This window comes from Vipera berus (assembly GCF_964194415.1).
Source record: "Vipera berus genome assembly, chromosome: Z".
Classification (NCBI taxonomy): Eukaryota; Metazoa; Chordata; class Lepidosauria; order Squamata; family Viperidae; genus Vipera; species Vipera berus.
In genome coordinates this window covers 976,993-1,001,025 of record NC_138205.1, presented here as the reverse complement: position 1 = coordinate 1,001,025, position 24,033 = coordinate 976,993, and the positions used below count along the sequence as shown (strand labels likewise).

Sequence of the window (24,033 nt, the reverse complement as noted above, 5' to 3'; positions counted from 1 at the left end):
ATTCTCTTTCCCTTTTTCTTTCTTTTCTTTCCTTCCTTCCTTCTTCCCTCCTTCCCTTCCTTTTCCTCCCTCCTTCCCTCTTGTCTTCCTTCCTTACTTTTCTTCCTTCTTTCTTTTCCTTCCTTTCCTTCTTCCCTCCTTCCCTTCCTTTTCCTCCCTCCTTCCCTCTTGTCTTCCTTCCTTCCTTCTCTTCCTTCTTTCTTTTCCTTCCTTTCCTTCTTCCTCTTTCCTTTTTTCTTTCCTTCCTTTACTTTCTTTTGCTTCCATCCTTCCCTCTTTCTTTCTTTCTTTCTTTCCTTTCATTCTCTTTCCCTTTTTCTTTCTTTTCTTTCCTTCCTTCCTTCTTCCCTCCTTCCCTTCCTTTTCCTCCCTCCTTCCCTCTTGTCTTCCTTCCTTACTTTTCTTCCTTCTTTCTTTTCCTTCCTTTCCTTCTTCCCTCCTTCCCTTCCTTTTCCTCCCTCCTTCCCTCTTGTCTTCCTTCCTTCCTTCTCTTCCTTCTTTCTTTTCCTTCCTTTCCTTCTTCCTCTTTCCTTTTTTCTTTCCTTCCTTTACTTTCTTTTGCTTCCATCCTTCCCTCTTTCTTTCTTTCTTTCTTTCCTTTCATTCTCTTTCCCTTTTTCTTTCTTTTCTTTCCTTCCTTCCTTCTTCCCTCCTTCCCTTCCTTTTCCTCCCTCCTTCCCTCTTGTCTTCCTTCCTTACTTTTCTTCCTTCTTTCTTTTCCTTCCTTTCCTTCTTCCCTCCTTCCCTTCCTTTTCCTTCCTTCCTTTTTTCTTCCTTTTCCTTCCTTCCCTTCTTCCTCTTTCCTTTTTTCTTTCCTTCCTTTACTTTCTTTTGCTTCCATCCTTCCCTCTTTCTTTTTCTTTCTTTCTTTCTTTCCTTTCATTCTCTTTCCCTTTTTCTTTCTTTTCTTTCCTTCCTTCCTTCTTCCCTCCTTCCCTTCCTTTTCCTTCCTTTTCCTCCCTCCTTCCCTCTTGTCTTCCTTCCTTCCTTCTCTTCCTTCTTTCTTTTCCTTCCTTTCCTTCTTCCCTCCTTCCCTTCCTTTTCCTTCCTTCCTTTTTTCTTCCTTTTCCTTCCTTCCCTTCTTCCTCTTTCCTTTTTTCTTTCCTTCCTTTACTTTCTTTTGCTTCCATCCTTCCCTCTTTCTTTTTCTTTCTTTCTTTCTTTCCTTTCATTCTCTTTCCCTTTTTCTTTCTTTTCTTTCCTTCCTTCCTTCTTCCCTCCTTCCCTTCCTTTTCCTCCCTCCTTCCCTCTTGTCTTCCTTCCTTACTTTTCTTCCTTCTTTCTTTTCCTTCCTTTCCTTCTTCCTCTTTCCTTTTTTCTTTCCTTCCTTTACTTTCTTTTGCTTCCATCCTTCCCTCTTTCTTTCTCTTTCTTTCTTTCTTTCTTTCTTTCTTTCTTTCTTTCTTTCTTTCTTTCTTTCCTTTCATTCTCTTTCCCTTTTTCTTTCTTTTCTTTCCTTCCTTCCTTCTTCCCTCCTTCCCTTCCTTTTCCTCCCTCCTTCCCTCTTGTCTTCCTTCCTTACTTTTCTTCCTTCTTTCTTTTCCTTCCTTTCCTTCTTCCCTCCTTCCCTTCCTTTTCCTTCCTTCCTTTTTTCTTCCTTTTCCTTCCTTCCCTTCTTCCTCTTTCCTTTTTTCTTTCCTTCCTTTACTTTCTTTTGCTTCCATCCTTCCCTCTCTTTCTTTCTTTCTTTCTTTTCTTGTCCCCCCCGTCCTTCCCCCCCATTTCCGTAAATGACTCCGCGCAGCTCATAATTCAATTTATAAAGGCTAGGAAAACCCAGGAAGCTTTTAAGACTTTGGGAGAAATCTTTTTTTTAAAAAAAAAGTTCCCCAGCGCTGCCAACGTTGCCAGGTGGGTCTCTGGAGACGAGACCCTCAGGATGGGGCACCAGTGCGAAAAGACTCCCTCCCACCCACCCACCCACCCCGGGCAACTGACCTAGAGGTAGACTGCCCCTCATAGTGGAGGCTCTACCAAAACAACAGCCCCAGCTAAACTCATCCGACGCTCATTCATTTTAAGCGATTCGCCCCTGAGCGCTTAAAGAGGTGATTTCTGGGTTCACTTTGTCAGAGTGCTCGGATCTCGAACTCGCGACCGGGCTGCCACACATTTTTAATCAGCTGCTGAGAAGGATGAGAGACGTGGTGTCCTTCCCGGTTGGCTGCCTCGTTAACGTTTAGCGTCTTGGCAAAGCCTGGGCTCTTGCGTTACTCGGACTTGGCTCCTTCTGGGCTTCGGAGTGCCCTCTTGCCGGGCCCAGGGAGCCCCTCCTTCTTATTTGCACGCACACACACAACCACACAATCACACAGGGTCCACCGCTCAAAGCCTCCATCCCGGGTCATAGCCACCTTTGCCAACCTACTACCCTGCAGAGGTATTTGATGCCAGGCCCGGGAGCGATGGGAGTTGGAGTTCGAGACACACACCCCCTCCCATTGGGGAAGGGTCTTGACAACATCGCAAGCGGGTTCACCTTTTCGCAACCTTTGGCACACACAAAAGTTGTGTTTCGTCAAATGTGGCAGGGAAGGATGAGCGCCAGGAGGATCCTTGCCTCCAGTCACACCAGGCCCCTTGCGCAATCATCACAGCCCTACACACACACACACACACACAGACCCACAACCTGCCTAACCCTTATTTTATTCTCGGGGGGGGCGGTGGGGGACATGGAAATATCCAAGAGAATTTGAGAGCCAGCGAAGCTCACCTCGGAAGGGAAAAGAGGCGAGATTTTCCTTTCATTGACTGTTCAATATATGCGTTTCGCCCATTTGCAGTTTGTTTATGTGTGTTTGTGTTTGTGTGTGTGTGTTTGTGTGTCTGCGCTTGCCGCACGCGGCTCAGAGTCCCTTCTTAGGGGCGGCCGTATAAATGTGAAATGAAATAAAATGCCAAAAAAACACAAAACACCCCGCAACAAGTTGGCAATAAACGGAAAAACAGTAAATAAAATAAAAACATGAAATAGAACAATAAAAAAAGAAACATGAAATATAATAACAATAAACAGCAAACAGAAAAATAAATACATAGACTTACCTATCGATAAATAGAAATAAAATGAAACAGTAAAACAAAGCAAAACAAATCAGGATGCTGAGGAGGATGGGGGTTGGAGTTGAAGGGGTATAGAGGGATGAAGGCTTAGGGAGGGGTCTTCCCAGGGGACCCAGCGGGACCACCCAAATAAATACTGGGGGGGGTTGTCTCACATTAAAGGGGACCCTCGGATTGGGTGACCCCCATTTCTTGATTTGACAAGAGGCTGGCTGGCAAATTCACCAGAGTCCCGGGTTCGAATTACGCTCTGGACACCAGGGAAACACTCAACCTGTGTGGGCAACTTTGAGTGGACTTCAACTCCCAGAATTCCCCAGCCAGCACAGCTGCCTTAAAGTGGCCCAGGTTGAGAAACGCGGCTCCAGACAACCGGGAAGTCTTGACACGATTCGGCTACTCGCGTCGTGTGAACGCAGCCACTACCCTCCTCCTCCTCCTCCTCCTCCTCCTCCTCGACGCTCGTGCTTTAAATCGAAGCCAATCCGGAGTAGTATCGCTCCTCCTCCCTCTCCCCCCCCCCACCCCTGGCTAGGGCATGCTGGGAGACGTAGTTCTAGGGGCGGAAACCGGCCGGTCGCCTCCGCAGCCATGGACTCCGCCGCCGCGGTCACTGTCCGGCCGAGCCGAGCCGAGGACTGCGCGGACGTGGGGCGCATGATCCGGGTGGGCGGGGGGCGAGCTCCCCAAAGGCCGGGGGGGGAGAGCTCTTGCAAGCGGGGAGGGGGGCTTAAAGGGAGGGGGCCTTTGCAAGAGGGAAGGGGTTTTTTTAAGGGAGGAAACTTTGCAAGCGAGGGGGGGTTAAAGGGAGGGGGGACTTTGCAAGCGGGGGGTGTCTTGGAGGGGGGCTTTGCAAGAGGGAAGGGGGTTTTTAAGGGAGGGGGGCTTTGCAAAGGGGAAGAGGTATCTTTAAGGGGGGAGCTTTGCAAGCGGGGTGTGTGTCTTGGAGGGGGGCTATGCAAGCGGGGAGGGGGTCTTAAAGGGAGGGGGCTTTGCAAGAGGGGGGTCTTAGAGGGGAGCTTTGCAAGGGGGAGGGGTTTTTTTAAGGGAGGGGCAGCTTTGCAAGCCAGGGGGGCTTAAAGGGAGGGGGGCTTTGCAAGCGGGGAGGGTGTCTTGGAGGGGGGCTATGCAAGAGGGAAGGGGCGTCTTAAAGGGAGGGGGGCTTTGCAAGCGGGGGAGTCTTAAAGGGAGAGGGGCTATGCAAGAGGGGAGGGGGGTTTTAAGGGAGGGGGGCTTTGCAAAGGGGAAGAGGTGTTTTTAAGGGGGGAGCTTTGCAAGCGGGGAGGGGGTCTTAATGGGAGGGGGGCTTTGCAAGGGGGAGGGATTTTTTAAAGAAAGGCGGGCTTTGCAAGGAGGAAGGCTTGTTCTTAAAGGGAGGGGGGCTTTGCAAGAAGGAGGGGGGTCTTAAAGGGAGGGGGCTTTGCAGGGGGGAAGAGGGATCTTAAAGAAAGGGGGGGCTTTGCAAGAGAGAAGCAGGAGTCTTTTAAAAGGGGGGGGACTTTGCCTACTTGCCCACCCACCTACCTGGCTTGACCTTGTGCAAAGGTGAGGCGGGGGTCCCCTTGGGCGCTTTTGCCCCGCCGCCCAACTTCACGGCTCGGGAATGTGCATGGGGGGTGTGTGTGTGGAGGCTCCAGGCACCCTCCCGGGCCACCCCTGACCCGCCCCAGCCCTGGGAGCCGCTTCCAGAGCCTCCCCCTCCCTCCCTTCCGGGGGGGCAGGTGGAGGAGACCCCCGCCCAGAAATGGGCCACCTGCTCCTCCGCTGCTGCACTCGAGGGATCAAAACGGAAGGAATATTGTTGTTGTTGTTGTTCAAGGCCGTCTCTGGCCCTGCCGCCTGCCGAGGGGAGGGGTCGCTTCGCCCCCCACCCAGCCCCAATGAGAGAGGCCACTTGGGTCTCCTGAAGGGGGTCTATCCTCTTTTCCCCCCTCCCAGGAGCTGGCAGCCTTTGAAAAACTCTCCGAGCAGGTCAAAATCACGGATGAAGGTGAGGCCAGAGCGGTGGGCCTGGGTCTTTTACTGGCCCCGGTGGGGGGGGGGGGAGGGGGTCTTGTCTGGACAACCTTGGAAGCCTGACCGCCCCAGAGAAGCCCACAAAGTGAATAACAGGCAGTCCTCGACTTACAACGCTTCATTTAGCGCCCGTTCCGAGTGACAATGGCACTGAAAAGGGACTTGGGACTCTTGCAGCACTCCCCACGGTCCCGTCACCAAAATTTGAACACTTGGCCACCGACTCACGTTTATGACGGTCGCAAGGTCCGGGGGTCACGTGGTTTCCCCTTTTGCAGCCTCCTGACAAGCCAAGTCAACAGAGAAGCCAGATTCGCTTAACAACCAGGGTCCCTTCCGACTCTGTTCTGCTGCAAGGGTCTCCTGCTTGAGCGGGGGGGCTGGACTAGAAGACCTCCAGGGTCCCTTCTGACTCTGTTCTTCTGAAAAAGGTCTCCTGCTTGAGCGGGGGGGGGGTTGGAGTAGAAGACCTCCAGGGTCCCTTCCGAGTCTATATTATTCTGAAAGGAGATGACTTGGAGAAGGACAAGGCAGAGGGTGGCATTAAGCTGTAAATTCTGGTTTTATCCACAAATATTTTCCCTTTCAGAAGATCTGCGTCTTGAGGGGGGGGGAGAGATTGTCTTCATGGGCTCCCCCCCCTTTTAAATATTGTTTGCTTTTTTCCTACTTGGCCTGAGCAGAGCTGTGCAAAGACGGCTTCGGTCAAGACCCCTTTTACAAATGCCTGGTGGCTGAGTTGCCCTTCCGATGCCGGAGCAAGGAGGGTGAGTTGGGGTCCTGTTAGTATCCAGGGGTCGACCCCCCCTCCCCCCGTGGGGACCAATGTTTCTTAACCTCAGTAAACTTAGAAGATGGGTGGACGTCAACTCCCAGAATTCCTGAAAAGCTGACTGGAGAATTCTGGGAGTTGACGTCCACCCATCTTAAAGTGCTGGCTGGGGAATTCTGGGAAAATTCTGTGGGAATTCTGGGAGTTGACGTCCACCCATCTTAAAGTGCTGGCTGGGGAATTCTGGGAGAATTCTGGGAGTTGAAGTCCAGCCATCTTTAAAGTGCTGGCTGGGGAATTCTGAACTGACCATCGAGGCCTTGGGGGTCCCATCAGACACTCCCCCAGCATCATAGGGGGTAGATAGAAAAGACACTTAAATACTTAAGTGTAACTAATTTTGAGCAAATCTTAACCAGTAAGAAAGTTTTGAATATTGTGGGGGAAACAAATAAGAATGTAAACAGGATTGATGACGAGGCAATCAAGACGATCAGTGAATTGATGTGGTTGTTATTTGCAGGAACACGAGAAAAATGTTTATATTTAATTGTCCTTTATTTAAATAACAAGTACTGCATTAACTTAAGTTTGGCAAGAGAGAATATTACGGGAAAGAGAGGAAATCAAGTAAAGCTATTATATGGACTATAGAATTGTAGAAATTAATTGTTATGGGTTGTTTTTTAAACACTAACCCAGACAACATGATGTTTAGCAAATAGGAAGGGGTATGTTAAAAATCAATAAAGCATATTTTTAAAAAAATAATAAAGTCCTTTTTTCTCTCTTCCCTGCAGGCCACAGCGTCATAGGTTACTGCCTCTACTTTTTCACCTACAGCACCTGGAAAGGCAGGAACGTCTATGTGGAAGATCTGTATGTGATGCCAGAATTTCGGGGTGCGTAGCTTACTCGGGGTGAGGCGGGTGTGGGGAGCAGTTGCCTGGCCAAAAGGAAAGGAATACTAATTTCTAAAATGGGGGTGGGCCTGCATCTACACCAGGGGCCTTCAAACCTGGCCCTTTTATGACTTGTGGACTTCAACTCCCAGAATTCCTCAGCCAGGCACAAGTCATCAAATGGTTATAGTTCCCTCACGCTGGCTGAGGAATTCTGGGAGTTGAAGCCCACAAGTCGTAAAAGGGTCACAGTTCCCTCACGCTGGCTAAGGAATTCTGGGAGTTGAAGTCCACAAGTCATAAAAGGGTCATCATTCCCACACGCTGGCTGAGGAATTCTGGGAGTTGAAGTCCACAAGTCATAAAAGGGTCAGAGTTCTCTCACGCTGGCTGAGGAATTCTGGGAGTTGAAGTCCACGCTGTATATAGTATGTTTAAATGTGTGTTATGTATGTGTACACTTGGAGAGCAAGCAACTAAAATTCATTTTTAATGTGTGCCATTGTGTTGTTGTTGTTAGCTGCGAAGTCGTGTCCGACCCATCGCGACCCCATGGACAACGTTCCTCCAGGCCTTCCTGTCCTCTGCCATCTTCTGGAGTCCCTTTAAGCTCACGCCTCCTGCTTCAGTGACTCCATCCAGCCACCTCCTTCTCTGTCGTCCCTTTCTTCTCTTGCCCTCAATCTTTCCCAGCATGAGGCTCTTCTCCAGTGAGTCCTTCCTTCTCATTAGGTGGCCAAAGGATTTGAGTTTCAGCTTCAGGATCTGGCCTTCTAAACAGCAGTCAGGGTTGATCTCCTCTAGGACCGACCGGTTTGATCGCCTTGCAGTCCAAGGGACTCGCAGGAGTCTTCTCCAGCACCAGAGTTCAAAGGCCTCAATTCTTTGGCGCTCAGCCTTTCTTATGGTCCAACTTTCACTGCCATACATTGCAACTGGGAAGACCATAGCCTTGACTATACGCACTTTTGTCGGCAGGGTGATGTCTCTGCTTCTTAGTGTGCTGTCTAGATTTGCCATGGCTTTCCTCCCAAGGAGCAAGCGTCTTTTAATTTCTTGGCTGCAGTCCCCATCTGCAGTGATCTTGGAGCCCAGGAAAATAAAATCTGTCACTACCTCCATTTCTTCCCCATCTATTTGCCAGGAATTGAGAGGGCCGGATGCCATGATCTTGGTTTTCTTAATGTTAAGTTTCAAGCCAACTTTTGCACTCTCCTTCACCCGCAACAAGAGGCTCTTTAGTTCTTCTTCACTTTCTGCCATTAGAGTGGTATCATCTGCATATCTACATATGGTGCCAGCCCTTTGGAATCAATTGTCTGTTGAGCTCCAGATGGCTCCTGACCTTCGCTCTTTGCGCCGTGACCTGAAAACCTGCTTATTTGAACAGGCCGGCCTGGACTAAGGGTTTGGGGTATTTTTAACTATTTTCAGGGCTAAATTAATTTAATTTTACTTTTAACTTTTGTATGTTGTATTTTAACTGCCCTGTACACCGCCCTGAGTCCTTCGGGAGAAGGGCGGTATAGAAATTCATAATAATAATAATAATAATAATAATAATAATAATAATAATAATAATAATAATAATAATAATATCATCATCTTAGGTGTGTGCCATTGTGCCCACACTAAAAAAAAAGGTCTGTCTGTCTGTCTATTTTGTGTCTATTTTATATATATTTTGTGTAGTGGGTTCTGGACCGCATGGCAGACAGCAGGCAGATGAGTACAGCATCAGCTCTTTATTGTGGGTAGTACTGAACTGAACAAAGGGGGTTACCCCTACCCCTTATATACCTTGCCAGGTACGCTCTCGGCCAATCCGTTCATCCGAATCTCCCGCCGAAAGCTAACCAGCCAATACGATAACGGTACAGCGCCACCTGGTGGTATTTGCCAAGCTGTTGCTTAAACCCCATACATAACAATGTAATCTCTATCGATCTATCTTCTATCTATCGATCTATCTTCTATTTATCTCTCTATCTTCTATCCATCTCTCTCCATCTCTCTTCTATCTATCCTATATCTATATATTATTTATATCTATCTATATTTATCTGTTTATCTTTAAATCTATATCTATCTATCTTCGAGGCCTACCCATTATTGGTTGCCAAGTCATAACGGTTGTGAAATGGCAGTCATGTGAATGACCCAATCTTACGACCTTTTTTTGTGGAGCAAACGCCCCGGTCATTAAGCAAGCTCAGTGTTTGCTGTTCTGCACTTGTGCTGAGAACCAGACATCAATGGGTTTTTTTGGCAGAACGGTTGTGAAAGATGCTCACTCGACTGCAGGACATTGCAAATGGCCCTAAATATGTTGGGGGGGGGAGGAGTGTGCAAAATGCAGTCATGTGACCCCAGCCCCCTCCCAGGCTGCCAGGACTTCAGATCCGGGTTTTCCTTTTTGAGTCCGTTATAACGTCGAATGTAAATAGCGTCGTGGGTTGAGGACTGTCATTACATTTTTTTTGGGGGGGGAGGAATTCTGAACTGCCCCCTCAGCCTCCACCACTGATGCTGACCACATGAGCTGCCCTTGAACCCTTCCAGGTCTCTTGCCAAGTTGCGTTGTGTTGTTGTGTTTGTGTTTCCTTACAGAGAAAGGAGTGGGACGGAAGCTCCTGAGTGAAATCGCAAAGGTAACACAAGTGTCGCTCCCCAGTTGCCGGTTGCCAAAAACAAAGACTGCCTTAGTGGGGAGAGGGCATTGCCCAGGGAACAGGGGGGTTTACAAGCTCCAGTCCTTGTCGCCTCAAAGCTGGAGTCATTAAGACTCGGGGGTCTCCAAGTCTGGCCCCTTTAAGACTTGTGGACTTCAACTCCCAGAATTCCTCAGCCGGCCGTGTCTGGGAGTTCAAGTCCACAAGTCTTAAAGGGGCAGGTTTGGAGAGCCCTGCATTAGATGATTAAGCAGTCAAGACACACATCCTTATGTCCCAGGAACATCACAATTGGCACCACCTCATTTGCCCACCCACCCAATTTCTGCCCCCCCCCCCGTCTCCTCCCAGGGAATCCCCTCCCTTGGAGCTAAGCCCCTCCGCTTTGGCCCCCAGATTGCCCTGGAAAAAGGCTGCACCCAAATGAGGCTGGGGGTGCTGGACTGGAACCGCACGGCCGTCGAGTTCTACTCCCGGCGGGGGGCTGTGGACCTGACGGCCACCGAGGGATGGCACTCCTTCCGCTTCGAGGCAGAGGCCCTGCAGCAGCTGGCGATGGGCCAGGCGGGCACAGGAGCCGGGCTGGAGTCCTTGAGGACGTAGCGGACCAAGCTCTGCTGGGCGAGGGTCTCTTCCGGCTTCTGAGAATCTGCCCAGGCTGACTCAGGGTATAAGAAACTGGCAATAAATCTGAATTTCTAATAAATGCCTTGAGATTCACTGGGGTTTTTTTCCGCATTTGGTTAGCTGTGGCTACAATCTGAGTAATCTTTTGCTTTGTTTTATGAGAGAGAGAGAAAGAGAGAGAGAGAGAGAGAGAGAGAGAGAGAGAGAGAGAGAGAGAGAGAGAGAGAGAGAGAGAGAGAGAGAGAGAGAGAGAGAGAATGAGTGGATAGATAGCCACAGACAGGTGATAGATAGATGCAGAAATAGAGAGGGAGAGATAGAGATAAATTGATAGGGATAGAGACAGAAAGACTAACAGGTAGATAGGTAGATAGAATGAATAGATAAGACGATAAAATGTGCAGACTGGATGGATGGATAGATAAATATAGATAGATAGATATAGATAGGTAGACAGACAGACAGACAGACAGACAGACAGACAGATAGATAGATAGATAGATATTTCTTAGTAAATAAATAAAACAGGATAAGCCACAAAACCCCACAAAGACAGAACACCGCTGGATCAGTGTGTTGTGCGAAGGCCATTCTGGGGTCCCAGGCTGGACCCTCCCCACCCCCCTCTCCCCTCCCAGCTCAGGCCTGCCTGCTGACCGATGGGAGCTGCCCGACCTTCCACTCGTCCAGGATGCAGAGAAGAGGCCAATTCCTGCCGTAGATTTTTTATCCCAGATTTGTTTTATTGGCTCCAAGAAACGTCGGGCAGCTGCTTCCCAAAGTCCGGCTGGCGGCGCCTCCTCTGGAACTCACTGCAGTGCCTGCATTTCGCACAACCACCTAAAGCGGAACTGGCAATAGGTTTCGCTCCAGAGCCCGTTAAGGTACGTCTTGGTGCAAAATTCCTCATAAGACACTGGTTGCTTGGGACTCCAGTCGCTAGAAAGGGGCAAAGCAGAAGAGGGGGGGGTGTCAGCCCACAGGTGGGAGGAAGACCCCCTTCTGTCTGTCTGGAATTGGCAGCTAAGCCAGGCGAGATTTGGAAGGATCCCTGAGGTCATCTAGTCCAATCCCGACCCGCAGCAGCGATCCAAGGTTCCCCTGACTCGGGTGATGGGAGTGGTGGGGTCACAAATGAGACGGGTTTCCTAGGCTGGGGAATTGTGCAAATTGGCTCATTTGTGCTGCAGTGGATGCCAATCTGGGTCAGTTGAGGAAACCTGGTTAGTGAGCTCTCGGTTATAACAGCTATAATGTTAGGAAGGCCTGTTGAGCAGTGAACCTATTGTGAGAAATCAGTTAATGACTACCCTCGATTCCGTCTCTGGCAAACAAGACGGCATCAGCTGGGCAGGTGAACAGGAGAAAGAGCACCACTCAGAGATCAAGTTTTGACTGATAGAAAAAAGGACTCGCAGGAGTGTTGGCTAACAGGACGGCCCACGTCCAGGTGAAAATGTCCACAAGGGCATTGGGGAGAAGAGGGGATACCTCCTATGCCCTAATGGCATGCTGGCTGAGGAATTCTGGGGTTTGAAGCCAGACTTCTTAAAGGGAATTCTGGGAGTTGAAGTCCACGCATGTTACCAGAGCCTTGGTGGAGCAGTGGGCTAATGCCTCCTTAAGTAACACCAGCTGCCTGCAATTAGCGCAGGTTCGAGTCCCACCAGGCTCAAGGTTGACTCAGCCTTCCATCCTTCCGAGGTAGGTAAAATGAGGACCCAGATTGTTGGGGGCAATAAGCTGACTTTGTAATAATGCCGCTTGGGGGGGTGAAAGCCCTAATAAGCAGGCATATACATAGAATGAAGGCTACTGCTAAGTTTGTAAGCTGCCCTGAGTCTTCGGAGAAGGGCGGGATATAAATGGAATTAAAATAAATAAATAAATAAGATAGTACTGGGAACTGAAGTCCAGACCGCTTAAAGGGAATTCTGGGAGTGAAAGGTCTGCCTCTCTTAAAGTGGCTGAGGTTGAGAAACATTCCTGTAAGAGAATATCCAGAATCGTGCTTCCTGCATGTTTGGCAGGATCCCACCGAGGATGTGGGGCTGGTTGCGTACTCCCCACATTGGTGCTTTGAGTGCCTGGAGGGCTTCTCCGGGACCCCCATGGACTCAGGGTGCCAGGGGGCTTGCGCTGTGCAATGAAGCCCCCCGACTGTCTGTTTCCAGGAGTCCATTAGCTCAAGGGGATTTCAGCATCTGAAGACCATCCACATCCAGCCCAGGAGGACAAGTGTGCAAGTGTGCAAACATAAAGCCTACAGTCTGGAGGAAGACCTGCTAGGTGCGAATGCTGCCTCCCAAAACACCTGGAGGACGCCTAGTTGCAGAAGCCCAATACGGGGGGGGGGAGGAGAGGGGCCAGTGTGGAGACTCACCTCCTCTGCACCGTGTAGGGGGTCCCGTCCACCCACTTCCACGTCCGGCCATTGAACTTCAGCCCGATCCAAACATTGTGCGTTTTGGTGAACCGGAACACAAATTGCTGCGCGAGAGAAAAAGGCAGAGCAGGCATCAGCCGGAGACAGCGGCCTTGGCCCACCTCCCTGCGACGAATGGGGAAATGGAGACACTGACCCGCTCTAGGCGGCTGGTGATGATCACCAGGTGGGCCTGCTTCTCTTCGCAATCCTGCTTGGCTTCGGCCCAGCTCTTCTGCGCAGAGGAGAGCCAGTAGCAGCTCTGCTGAAAGAGATGCCAGCCCCGGGGGCAGCAGCCCCTCTCCGGGCCTGTAGGGTGGTGTGGGGGGTGTTGGAGAAGGGAGTGGGGAGAAGAGGGGTGCACCGTTACAGCTGGGGTTGGGGATGGGGACACAGTGGGCAGTAGGTCCCAGAGAGGGGCCAATCCATGATGATAATAATAATAAATAATAATAATAATAATAATAATAATAATAATAATAATAATAATAATAATGAGGAGGAAGAGGAAGAAGAAGAAGAACTTATGATCATTGCAGTGTCTCCCTGGAGTCACGTGATCCCCCTTAGCGACCTTCTGACAAGCAAAGTCAATGGGGGAAGCCAGCTTCGCTTAACAACCGTGTTACTAACAACTGCAGCGACTCACTTAACAACTGTGGCAAGAAAGTCATAAAGTGGGGCAAAACTCAACTGTCTCGCTTAGTAGTGGGAATTTGGGGCCCCATTGGGGTCGTAAGGCAAGGATCCCCTGTGCAATCCAGAGATCTAGAAGGCGTTGGACTGGGAGGTCTCCCCCCCCCACCCCTCCCATCTTCCCCCCCATCTGGGTCACCTGTCCCGTTGTGTTTTGTGTCCTCTAAGTCGCAATTCATCCGCTGCAGAGTCCCTTGAAGTTTGTGGATCTGGTCCTGGAAGTGGGACTTCACTGGCAGTGGAGAAGGGGAGGGTCACTCCTTGGCGTTGTGTCTGGGCGAGGGAGGGTCTCTCCCGAATGCAGGGGCCAAAGGGGGACTTTTCAACGCCTCCCTTACTCCCAAATTTACCTTTCTTTATTTCTTCAGTGAGGTTTTTCACCATCTGATCGATTTTTTGGAGAGTTTTCAAATCGTTGGTCTCTGGGAAAGATGTAAACAAAACAGAACAATGTTTCTCAACCTTGTTTGCTGGAAGATGGGTGGACTTCAACTCCCAGAATCCCCCAGCCAGCCTGGCTAGTGGGGAATTCTGGGAGTTGAAGTTCACCCATTTTCCAGCAAACAACTTTTAGAAACGTTCGGTTTGAACAGGGAGTCTTGAAACCTGGCCACTTTCACACTTGTGTGGACTTCAAGTCTCAGAATACCCCACTAGCCAGGATGGCTGGGGAATTCTGGGAATTGAAGTCCACAAGGCTTAAAGTGCCCCCCTTTGGAGATTCCTGGGTTTGAGCCTCAAACATTCATGGACGAACAGATCCCAGGAAGGAGAGAGAGACGGTGGTCCTCAAAAGGTGCCTCCATCTTGGTACCTGCCAAGCCTACAGCAATGCACCCCCACCCCCAAGAATTGCCCTAAAGAAAACCCAGAGATTGCCAGGTCCTTTTTCACCCCACCCCCCATACCTGGCATTTCGTGACTCTACCGTTTTGTTGCTGAGCGGCTAATTCCATGGCGATTGTGCGGTTGAGGGCCTTCAAATCTTCCTGCATCTTCCGCAAGGTGGTGGAGTATTTGCTCCCTGTGGAGAAGAAGGAGGAGGAGGAGGAGGAGGAGGAGGAGGAAGAGGAGGCCTGCCTGCCTTCAACCTGTATCCGTACCTCCATGTACCGCCCTCTTTTCCTGGCCTTGCTATCTTTCCAGCGTCCTTGCTATCTTTCCAGTGACCCACTTTGCAGATTATGGACCACCGTCAATTGCAGCCTCTTTAAATCATGCTTTTGTGCGTGGTTGTGAGGAACTGTGTGTTATACAGGGTGTTTTGGCGTAATCGACTGGAAGAACACACCCTCTGTTTGCTGCTAGAATATATTATCAACAACGGTGTTCCTAAAAAGATGTTTCCCTTCTAGGAAGTTTACCTACAAGCAACAGACTTTATTATTTCTGGGTCTCTTGTAACGTTAATTAGTAGCTTCTCCTTAGCAATTTACAGATGGCTACAGCTCAGCTGTCATCACCCTTAACTCTTTTACTCCCCACTAACTGGTGAGGGGGAAACTAATAAATCGTCTCCCTTTGCTTCTTTTTCAAGCCTCCATGATGTAAAAAAGAAATATTTTAAGAAAAGTAAAACAACAGGGGAAGAGATTTAAGAATCGGAAGCTGCAAGCAGGAAGTTTTTAATTAAAGGCACAATAAGCCTGAAAGGACAGAGTAGCTTTTAACTGGTCAACAACAGGAGTTATGGGTTTGAATGGTCGCTAAACGAACGACTGTAAGTCGAGGAGTACCTGTAGGCCTTCCCAGACCTGCCTACCCACCTCAAGCCCACCTTCTCCCCCCAACCAGAGTCTGGAGGGATCGTGGCTTCCTGGGGCAAGAAGTTCCTCCTGTGTCACCTGAGCTTTCTTACCCACCCACAAAGCCGAAGACGATGATGGAGAGGGTCACCACGGCCAGCAGCCCCATCAGGACGAGGGTCACCCGCCGGGCAGAGCAGACACGTTGGCGCCAGGAGTCCTGGGGGGCAAACCCCGCCATGCCTAGAGGGGACACAGAACAAAACGTTCCGTGTTGCATCATGGCCAACAGCTTATAATAATAATAATAACATTGGAAGGGACTTCAGAGGTCATCTAGTCCAGGGGTGTCAAACTGCCAGCCCGCAGGCCAGATGCATCAAAGCAAAACTGCGCTTATCTCATTGGCGCCAATAGGAAAAATGTTTGACACCCCGATCTAGTCCAAGAACCCTCTACCATTTCAGACAAATATAATAATAATAATAATAATAACAACAATAACAACAACATGCTTCCATCCTGCGACGATATCTATAATACCATGAAACCTCCACATCTGCCTATCCCAGGTCCTTGGTAAGGACTCAATAGGTAGACAAAAATGGCAAATCCAGTCTGAACATCTGGTTGACTGTGCAATGATCAATAACAACAACAACAGCAACAACAACAATAATAATAGATTTGGAAGGGACCTTGGGGGTCATCTAGAACAACCCCTGCTCAGGCAGGGACCCCTGTACCATTTCAGACAGATGGTTCTCCAGTCCCTTCTTGAAAACCTCCACTGAAATTAACCACAATGGCTAAGGAAAGAGGCAGGGATGCGTCATTAAGCGGGGTTTTTTTTTGGGGGGGATGCATGCAAAATAATTTAAAATTGTGGCTTGATTGCCCTTTTTTACCTCCTTTTTTAGGATCTGCAGAGCCGGAGCTGTGGGTCAACCGCCTCTCCTGCCGCCACTGTCTCCGGATGCCCCAGGCCGGTGATCTTTGGACTGCCAAAGCGTCCCTCTGCCAGGTTCGAAAATTTCAAAGTTTTCCAAAGCTGCCGAAGCTGCCTGGCAGAGACCCCACAGTAGTGACTGAAAGCTTTAACTTGAACTTTATGTTGTTTCACAATACGGACGTATTGTTTGTAATCTGCTGAGCTTTGTGTAATATAAAATTGCAAAGTAGGCAGTTCACTCTGTCTCTATATATATTTGGAACATAAGTATTGTAACGGTGGAAAAAGAGGAAGTGAAAGTAGCAGAGGGATAGAGGATTCAGATGTACACTGGTGCAGGTGGAAACTGTGGGGCAGCAGATAAGAACAAGGAACTGCTTTTGCAAAATAATGATTATGCGTGTGGGTGGTCGTTAGAAGAAAAGTATAAAAATGTTAGTTTAAGTCCAGCTCGGGGCCAGTGGCTTATTGCTGTCCTTTGCAATTTGCTATGCCAGTGGATCTCATTGCAATGGGTTGTTAATGTGAGCGATGTTGTTATTATGCTATGTTCCAAAACAATAGCAAAATAAACCTCTGAATCTTAAAGTAAGAATTATTGTTTCGTGTTGCTGTCTTTTGTCTTTTTCCTTGGGTTTTTCCACAACAGTTTTTGGTGCGCTGGCCGGGAAGAGACAGTTGCTGGGAGAGACGTGCTGTCCAACCGGGATTTCTGACCGCTTCCTGGCTTTGGGCCACAGGTAACCAACCCGCTCTCTCCGGTCACTCCCAATCTGCTTTGGATCAGAGATCAGAAGAAAGCCGACTCCTCCCCTTCGGAGACCCCCAGCGCTATGGGGCAGTTTCCTTCCAAGCCGGACCTCTGCTGCTGCTTTGGAAAACCCTGGAATTTGGAAACCTGGCAGAGGGACGGTGTGGGCAGTCCAAAGATCACCAGCGTGGGGCGTCCGGAGAGAGTGGCAGCAGGAGAGGCGGTTGACCCACAGCTCTGCTCGGAAATCCTAAAAAAGAAGGTAAAAAAAGGTAATTAAGCCACATTTTTCATTTCTTTTGCACTCATTCTCCCCCCAAAAAAACCCATAATGGCACGAGAGAAATTTCCACCTCTACCCTGTTTGCATCCCTGCCTTTTTCCTTAGTAATTGTGGTTAATTTCAGTGTTGATATTTTACTATTTTATATTGTCGTTTTTAAGCCACCTAGAGTCACTGGATGGGGAGATAGGCACTACGAACACTTAGTAAATAGAATGAAATAATCTTGGCCAAGGGTGCAAGCTTAGTCAGAGAGGATGATCTGAGAAGTTCTTCTGGTCCAGCCCCCAAATCAAGGCAGGAGACCCTTTCCCATTTCAGCAAGGGGCCGTCCAGTCCCTTCTTGAAAACCTCCAGTGTTGGAGCATCCACAGCTTCTGGAGGCGAGGAGTTCCACTGGTTAATTGTTCTCACTGTTAGGAAATTTCTCCTTAGTTCCAGGTTGCTTCTCTCCTTGATTCATCCATTGTTTCTCTTCCTCCCCTCTGATGCTCTGGAGAATAGCGTGATCCCCTCTTCTTTGGGGCAGCCCCCCAAATACTGGAACACTGCTATCATTTCTTTTCTCTAGACTAGCCAGACCCAAGTCTCACAGCGGTTCTTCTTATGTTTTGGTCTCCAGGCCTTCGATCATTTTTGTTGCTCTTCTCTGCACTCTTTCCAGAATCTCAACCTATTTTTTTATATCGTGGCCACCAAAACTGGATGCAGGATTCCAGGTGTGGCCTTATCAAGGCCTTATTAACACTGCCTGTATTATATTCTTTGAAGCCGTTGGCCACGATGCAACAGACAGCTTTTCGTTCTGTGTCCCCTCCAGGCATGGCGGGATTTGCCCCCCAGGACTCCTGGCGCCAACGTGTCTGCTCTGCCCGGCGGGTGACCCTCATCCTGATGGGGCTGCTGGCTGTGGTGACCCTCTCCATCACCGTCTTCGGCTTTGTTGGTGAGTAAGAAAGCTCAGGTGACACGGGAGGAACTTCTTGCCCCAGGAAGCCACGATCCTCTGGACTCTGGTTGGGGGGAGAAGGTGGGCTTGAGGTGGGTGGGCAGGTCCAGAAGGCCTACAGGTAGTCCTCGACTTACAGCCATTTGTTTAGCAACCGTTCAAACCCATAACTCCTGTTGTGGACCAGTTAAAAGCTACTCTGTCCTTTCAGGCTTATTGTGCCTTGAATTAAAAACTTCCTGCTTGCAGCTTCCGATTCTTAAATCTCTTCCCCTGTTGTTTTACTTTTCTTAAAATATTTCTTTTTTACATCATGGAGGCTTGAAAAAGAAACAAAGGGAGACGATTTATTAGTTTCCCCCTCACCAGTTAGTGGGGAGTAAAAGAGTTAAGGGTGATGACAGCTGAGCTGTAGCCATCTCTAAATTGCTAAGGAGAAGCTACTAATTAAGGTTACAAGAGACCCAGAAATAATAAAGTCTGTTGCTTGTAGGTAAACTTCCTAGAAGGAAAACATCTTTTTAGGAACGCCATTGTTGGTAATATATTCTAGCAGCAAACAGAGGGTGTGTTCTTCCAGTCAATTACGCCAAAACACCCTGCATAACACACAATTACTCACAAGCATGCACAAAAACATGACTTAAAGAGGCTGCAATTGACTGTGGTCCATAATCTGCAAAGTGACCCCAGGACGCAGGAAGGATAACAAGGCCAGGAAAAGAGGGAGGTACATGAGGTACGGACACGGTTTGAGGGCAGGCAGGCCTCCTCTTACTCCTCTTCTTCCTCCAACTCCTCCTCCTCCTCCTTCTCCACAGGGAGCAAATACTCCACCACCTTGCGGAAGATGCAGGAAGATTTGAAGGCCCTCAACCGCACAATCGGCGTGGAATTAACCGCTCTGCAACAAAACGGTAGAGTCACGAAATGCCAGGTTTGGGGTGTGTGTGTGAAAAAGGACCTGGCAATCTCTGGGTTTTCTTTAGGGCAATTCTTGGGGGTGGGGGTGCATTGCTGTAGGCTTGGCAGGTACCAAGATGGAGGCACCTTTTGAGGACCACCGTCTCTCTCTCATTCCTGGGTTCTGTTCTTCTATGAATGTTTGAGGCTCAAACCCAGGAATCTCCAAAGGGGGGCACTTTAAGCCTTGTGGACTTCAATTCCTGGCTAGTGGGGAATTCTGGGAGTTGAAATCCACACAAGTCTGAAAGTGGCCAGGTTTGGAGACTCCCTGCTCTAACCCAATGTTTCTAAACCTTGTATGCTGGAGGCTTGGGGAATTCTGGGAGTTGAAGTCCACCCATCTTCCAGCAAACAAGGTTGAGAAACATTGTTCTGTTTTGTTTACATCTTTCCCAGAGAGCAACGATTTGAAAACTCTCCAAAAAATCGACCAGATGATGAAAAACCTCACTGAAAAAACAAAGGAAGGTAAATTTGGGAGTAAGGCAGGTGTTGAAAAGTCCCCCTTTGGCCCCTGCATTTGGGAGAGACCCTCCCTCGCCCAGACACAACGCCAAGGAGTGACCCTCCCCTTCTCCACCGCCAGTGAAGTCCCACTTCCAGGACCAGATCCAGAAACTTCAAGGGACTCTGCAGCGGATGAATTGCAACTTGGAGGACACAAAACACAAGCGGACAGGTGACCAAGGTGGGGGGTGGATGGGGCGGGGCAGGGGCGGGGGGACCTTCCCAGGCCAGCTCCCTCCAGATCTCTGGGTTGCACAGGGGGTCCTCGCCTTACGACCCCAATGGGGCCCCAAATTCCCACTGCTAAGCTAGACAGTTGGGTTTTGCCCTACTTTATGACCATTCTTGCCACAGTTGTTAAGGGAGTCACTGCAGTTGTTAGTAACAGGGTTGTTAAGCGAAGCTGGCTTCCCCCATTGACTTTGCTTGTCAGAAGGTCGCAAAAGGGGATCACGTGACCCCAGGGAGACACAGCAACAGTGATAAGTACATGCCAGTTGCTGAGCCTCTGAATTTTGATCAAGTGATCCCAGGCAGGCTGCAATGGTCGTTAAGTGTGAAAAAAAGGTCATAAGTTGCTATTTTCAATGCCGTTGTAGCTTCGGTCATTAAATGAACTGTTCTAAGTCGAGGATTATCTATATTGTTCTCGATATTATTATTATAAAACTTTTATTCATTAAACATGAAACTCAGTCAACTGAACCCTCAAATTGACTGGCGCTAATGGTTGACACAGGTTGCTGCCAGCATCCTAGGTATCAACCAGGGATCTCCTTAAAATGTAGGATGTTCCGAGTAGCCCAGTTTTCTGTAGCTTTGCTGGAGTTATGGCAGGAAGCTGCAGTTTCTTGATGTATTTTGCAAAGTTTTTGGACATAGTTCCCAGTGCCCTGATGACAATGGGTATCACTGTTACGCGTTTCATCCATAATCGCACAGTTTCGATGGCCAGGTCATTAAATGAACTTTTGTAAGTCGAGGATTATGTATATAGTCCTTGATATTATTATTATTATTATTATTATTATTATTATTATTATTATTATTATTATTATTATTATTATTATTATTATTATTATTATTATTATCACAGTCAGCCAGATGTTCAGACTGGATTTGGCATTTTTGTCTACCTATCGAGTCCTTGCCAAGGATCTGTGATAGGCACATGTGGATGTTTGATGGTATTACAGATATTATTATTATTATTGTTGTTGTTATTGTTATTATTATATCATGGATTGGCCCCTGATGGGACCTGCTGCCCACTGCGTCCCAATCCCCCACCCCAGCTATAACGGTGCCCCCCTCTTCTCCCCCCTCCCTCCTCCAACTCCCCACCCCCACCCCACAGGGCCGGCGAAGGCCTGCTGTCCCCGCGACTGGCATCTTTTTCAGCAGAGCTGCTACTGGCTTTCCTCTACGCAGAAGATCTGGAACGAAGCCAAACAGGATTGCGAAGAGAAGCAGGCCCACCTGGTGGTCATCACCAGCTACCTAGAGGGGGTCAGTGTCTCCATTTCCCTATTCATCGCAGGGAGGTGGGCCAAGCCTGCCGGAAAGGCAAAGGACCGAAACACTCGGTGTCCGGCTGATGCCTGCTCTGCCTTTTTGTCTCGCGTAGCAATTTGTGTTCCAGCTCACAAAACCACACAATGTTTGGATCGGGCTGAAGTACGACGGCCAGACCTGGAAGTGGGTGGACGGGACCCCCTACAAAGTGCGCAGGATGTGAGTCTCCCCACTGGCCTCTCTTCTACCTCCCCGTGTTGGGCTTCTGCAACCAGGCGCCCTCCAGGTGTATTTCGGTTGCAGCATTCGCACCTAGCAGGTCCTCCTCCAGACTGTAGGCTTTGTGTTTGCACACTTGCACACTTGTCCACCTGGGGTGGAGGTGGGAGGTCTTCAGATGCTGAAACCCCCTTGTGCTAATGGACTCCTGGAAACAGACAGTCGGGGGCTTCATTGCACAGCGCAAGCCCCCTGGCACCCTGAGTCCATGGGGGTCCCGGAGAAGCCCTCCAGGCACTCAAAGCACTGATGTGGGGATTACGCAGCCGGCCCCACATCCTCGGTGGGATCCTGCCGAACATGCAGGAAGCACATTGTGGGATCCTGGGGCCCACACACTGCCCTACACAAGGCAGCTGTGCCCCATGCGTTCTGGATATTCTCTTACAGGAATGTTTCTCAACCTCAGCCACTTTAAGAGAGGCAGAATTCCACTCCCAGAATTCCCTTTAAAATGTCGGAACTTCAGTTCCCAGAATTCTCTTATTTAAGATATCTGGAGTTCAGTTCCCAGAATTCCCTTTAAGAGGTCTGGACTTCAACTCCCAGATTTCCTCAGCCAGCATGCCATTAGGGCATAGAGGGTGCTCACTCTTCACCCCAACGCCCGTGTAGACATTTTCACCTGGACATGGGCTGTCCTGTTGCACAACACTCCTGCAAGCCCTTTTTTCCATCAGTCAAGTCTTGATCTCCGAGTGGTGCTCTTTCTCCTGTTCACCTGCCCAGCTGATGCCGGCTTGTTTGCCAGAGACGGAATCGAGGGTAGTCATTAACTGATTTCTCACAATAGGTTCACTGCTCAACAGGCCTTCCTAACATTATAGCTGTTATAACCCAGAATTCACTAACCGGTTTCCTCAACTGATCCATCTTGGCATCCACTGCAGCACAAATGAGCCAATTTGCACAATTCCCCGGCCTAGGAAACCTGTCTCACTTGTGACCCCACCACTCCCATCACCCTTGCAGGGGAAAATTGGATGGCTGCTGCGGGTCGGGGGTGGACTAGATGACCTCAGGGATCCTTCCAAATCTCGCCTGGCTTAGCTGCCACTTCCAGACAGATAGAAGGGGGTCTTCCTCCCACCCGTGGGCTGACACCCCCCCTCTTCTGCTTTGCCCCTTTCTAGCGACTGGAGGCCCAACCAACCAGTGCCTTACAATGAATTTTGCACCAAGATGTACCTCGACGGGCTCTGGAGCGAAACCTTCTGCCAGGTCCACTTAAACTGGTTGTGTGAAATGCAGGCACTGCAATGAGTCCCAGGGGAGGCACCGCCAGCCGGACCTCGGGAAGCAGCTGCCCGACATTTCTTGGAGGAAATAAAACGAATCTGGGACAAAAATCTACGGCAGAAATTGGCCTTTTCTCTGCATCCCGGATGAGTGGAAGGTCGGGCAGCTCCCATCGGTCAGCAGGCAGGCCTGAGCTGGGTGGGGGGAGGGGGGTGGGGAGGGTCCAGCCTGGGACCCCAGTATGGCCTTCGCACAACACGCTGAGCCGGTGGTGTTCTGTCTTTGTGGGGCTTTGTGGCTTATCCTATTTTATATTTTTATTAAGAAAGCATATGTGGGCACCAAATGTATCGTGGGTGACTCTGGACTGCATCCATTCAGCCATCATTGTCTGTCTGTCTGTCTGTCTCTAGCTCTATCAGATTTCTATTTCTATTTTTTCTATTATTATTTCTGTCTGTCTGTATCTCTCCCTCTCTGTCTCTCATCTATCATTATCTATCACCTGTCTGTTGCTCTCTCTCTCTCTGTCTCTCTCTCTCTCTCTCTCTCATAAAAAAGAGCAAAAGCAACCTTGGCAGAGTCTCCAGGGCCGGAAGAGACCCTCACCCAGCAGAGCTTGCCCACTACGTCCTCAAGGACCCCAGCCCGGCCCTCTGCCCACCTCGTCCAGGGCCAGCTGCTGCAAGGACTCTGCCTCGAAGCGGAAGGAGCGCCAGCCGTTGGTGACCATCAGCCACTCGCTGGGAGTAGAACTCGACGGCCGTGCGGTTCCAGTCCAGCACCCCCAGCCTCATTTGTGTTCAGCCTTTCTCCAAGGCAATTTGGGGGCCAAAGCAGAGGGGCTTAGCTCCAGGGGAGATGATTCCCTAGGATGAGACTGGGGAGGGCAGATGAGATCTGGAGGGGGGCAGAAATTGGGTGGGTGTGGAAATGAGATTGTTCCAATTATGATGTTTTTGGGACATAATGATGTGTCTCTTGACTGCTTAATCGTCTAATGCAGGGGTCTCCAAACCTGCCCCTTTCAGACTTGTGGACTTCAACTCCCAGAATTCTTCAGCCAGCTAACACAGCCGGCTAAGGAATTCTGGGAGCTGAAGTCCACAAGTCTTAAAGGGGCCAGGCGTGGAGACCCCCGAGTCTAATGATTCCAGCTTCGAGGGGACAAGGACTGGGGCTTGTAAACCCCCCTGTTCCCTGGGCAATGCCCCCTTCCCACTCAGACAGTGTTTGTTTTTGGCAACCGGCAACTGGGGAGCGACACTTGTATTACCTTCGTGATCTCACTCAGGAGCTTCCGTCTCACTCCTTTCTCTATAAGGAAATACAAACACAACACAATGCAACTTGGCAACAGACCTGGAAGGGTTCAAGGGCAGCTCATGAGGTCAGCATCAGTGGTGGAGTTTAAGGGGGCAGTTCAGAATTCCTCCCCTCCAAAAAACATGTAATGACAGTCCTCAACATACAACGCTATTTACATTTGATGTTACAACAGACTGAAAAAGGAGCCTTAAACCCAGATCTGAAGTCCTGGCAGCCTGGGGGAGGGCCGTGGTCACGTGACTGCATTTTGCACACTCCTCTTTCCAACATACTTAGAGCCATTTGCGATGTTCTGAAGCCAAATGACCATCTTTCACAACCTTTCTGCCAAAAACCACCATT

General features: G+C 49.4%; 3 protein-coding genes across 5 annotated transcripts; 2 read left to right on the top strand and 1 right to left on the bottom strand.

Annotated features, from left to right (window-relative positions):
* The first annotated feature begins 3,631 nt into the window (after nt 1-3,631).
* On the top strand, nt 3,632-10,136 carry LOC308677719 (thialysine N-epsilon-acetyltransferase-like). Its single transcript, XM_081344364.1, has 6 exons — nt 3,632-3,732; nt 5,005-5,056; nt 5,766-5,849; nt 6,655-6,756; nt 9,367-9,407; nt 9,825-10,136. The coding sequence occupies exons 1-6, from the start codon at nt 3,658-3,660 to the stop codon at nt 10,029-10,031; spliced, it is 561 nt and encodes a 186-aa protein (XP_081200490.1). The 5' UTR covers nt 3,632-3,657; the 3' UTR covers nt 10,032-10,136.
* A 655-nt stretch (nt 10,137-10,791) lies between these two features.
* Nucleotides 10,792-16,086, bottom strand: LOC308676950 (asialoglycoprotein receptor 1-like). Its single transcript, XM_081343025.1, has 8 exons — nt 15,830-16,086; nt 15,039-15,164; nt 14,105-14,200; nt 13,527-13,598; nt 13,316-13,408; nt 12,638-12,789; nt 12,439-12,545; nt 10,792-10,994 (listed from the first exon to the last, which is right to left on the bottom strand). Exons 2-8 carry the CDS (start codon nt 15,160-15,162, stop codon nt 10,865-10,867), a joined length of 774 nt encoding a protein of 257 aa, XP_081199151.1. The 5' UTR covers nt 15,163-15,164; nt 15,830-16,086; the 3' UTR covers nt 10,792-10,864.
* On the top strand, nt 15,902-22,461 carry LOC308676949 (asialoglycoprotein receptor 1-like). 3 transcript variants are annotated; one of them, XM_081343023.1, is made up of 9 exons: nt 15,902-15,945; nt 16,523-16,896; nt 17,728-17,853; nt 18,678-18,773; nt 19,219-19,290; nt 19,409-19,501; nt 20,687-20,838; nt 20,957-21,063; nt 22,257-22,461. In XM_081343023.1, exons 2-9 carry the CDS (start codon nt 16,707-16,709, stop codon nt 22,384-22,386), a joined length of 966 nt encoding a protein of 321 aa, XP_081199149.1. In that variant the 5' UTR covers nt 15,902-15,945; nt 16,523-16,706; the 3' UTR covers nt 22,387-22,461. The 3 variants fall into 3 exon arrangements, with proteins under 3 accessions (XP_081199149.1, XP_081199148.1, XP_081199150.1); XM_081343022.1 differs by lacking the exon at nt 15,902-15,945 and having other exon boundaries at nt 16,332-16,896; XM_081343024.1 differs by lacking the exon at nt 15,902-15,945 and having other exon boundaries at nt 16,756-16,886.
* The last annotated feature ends 1,572 nt before the right edge of the window (nt 22,462-24,033 follow it).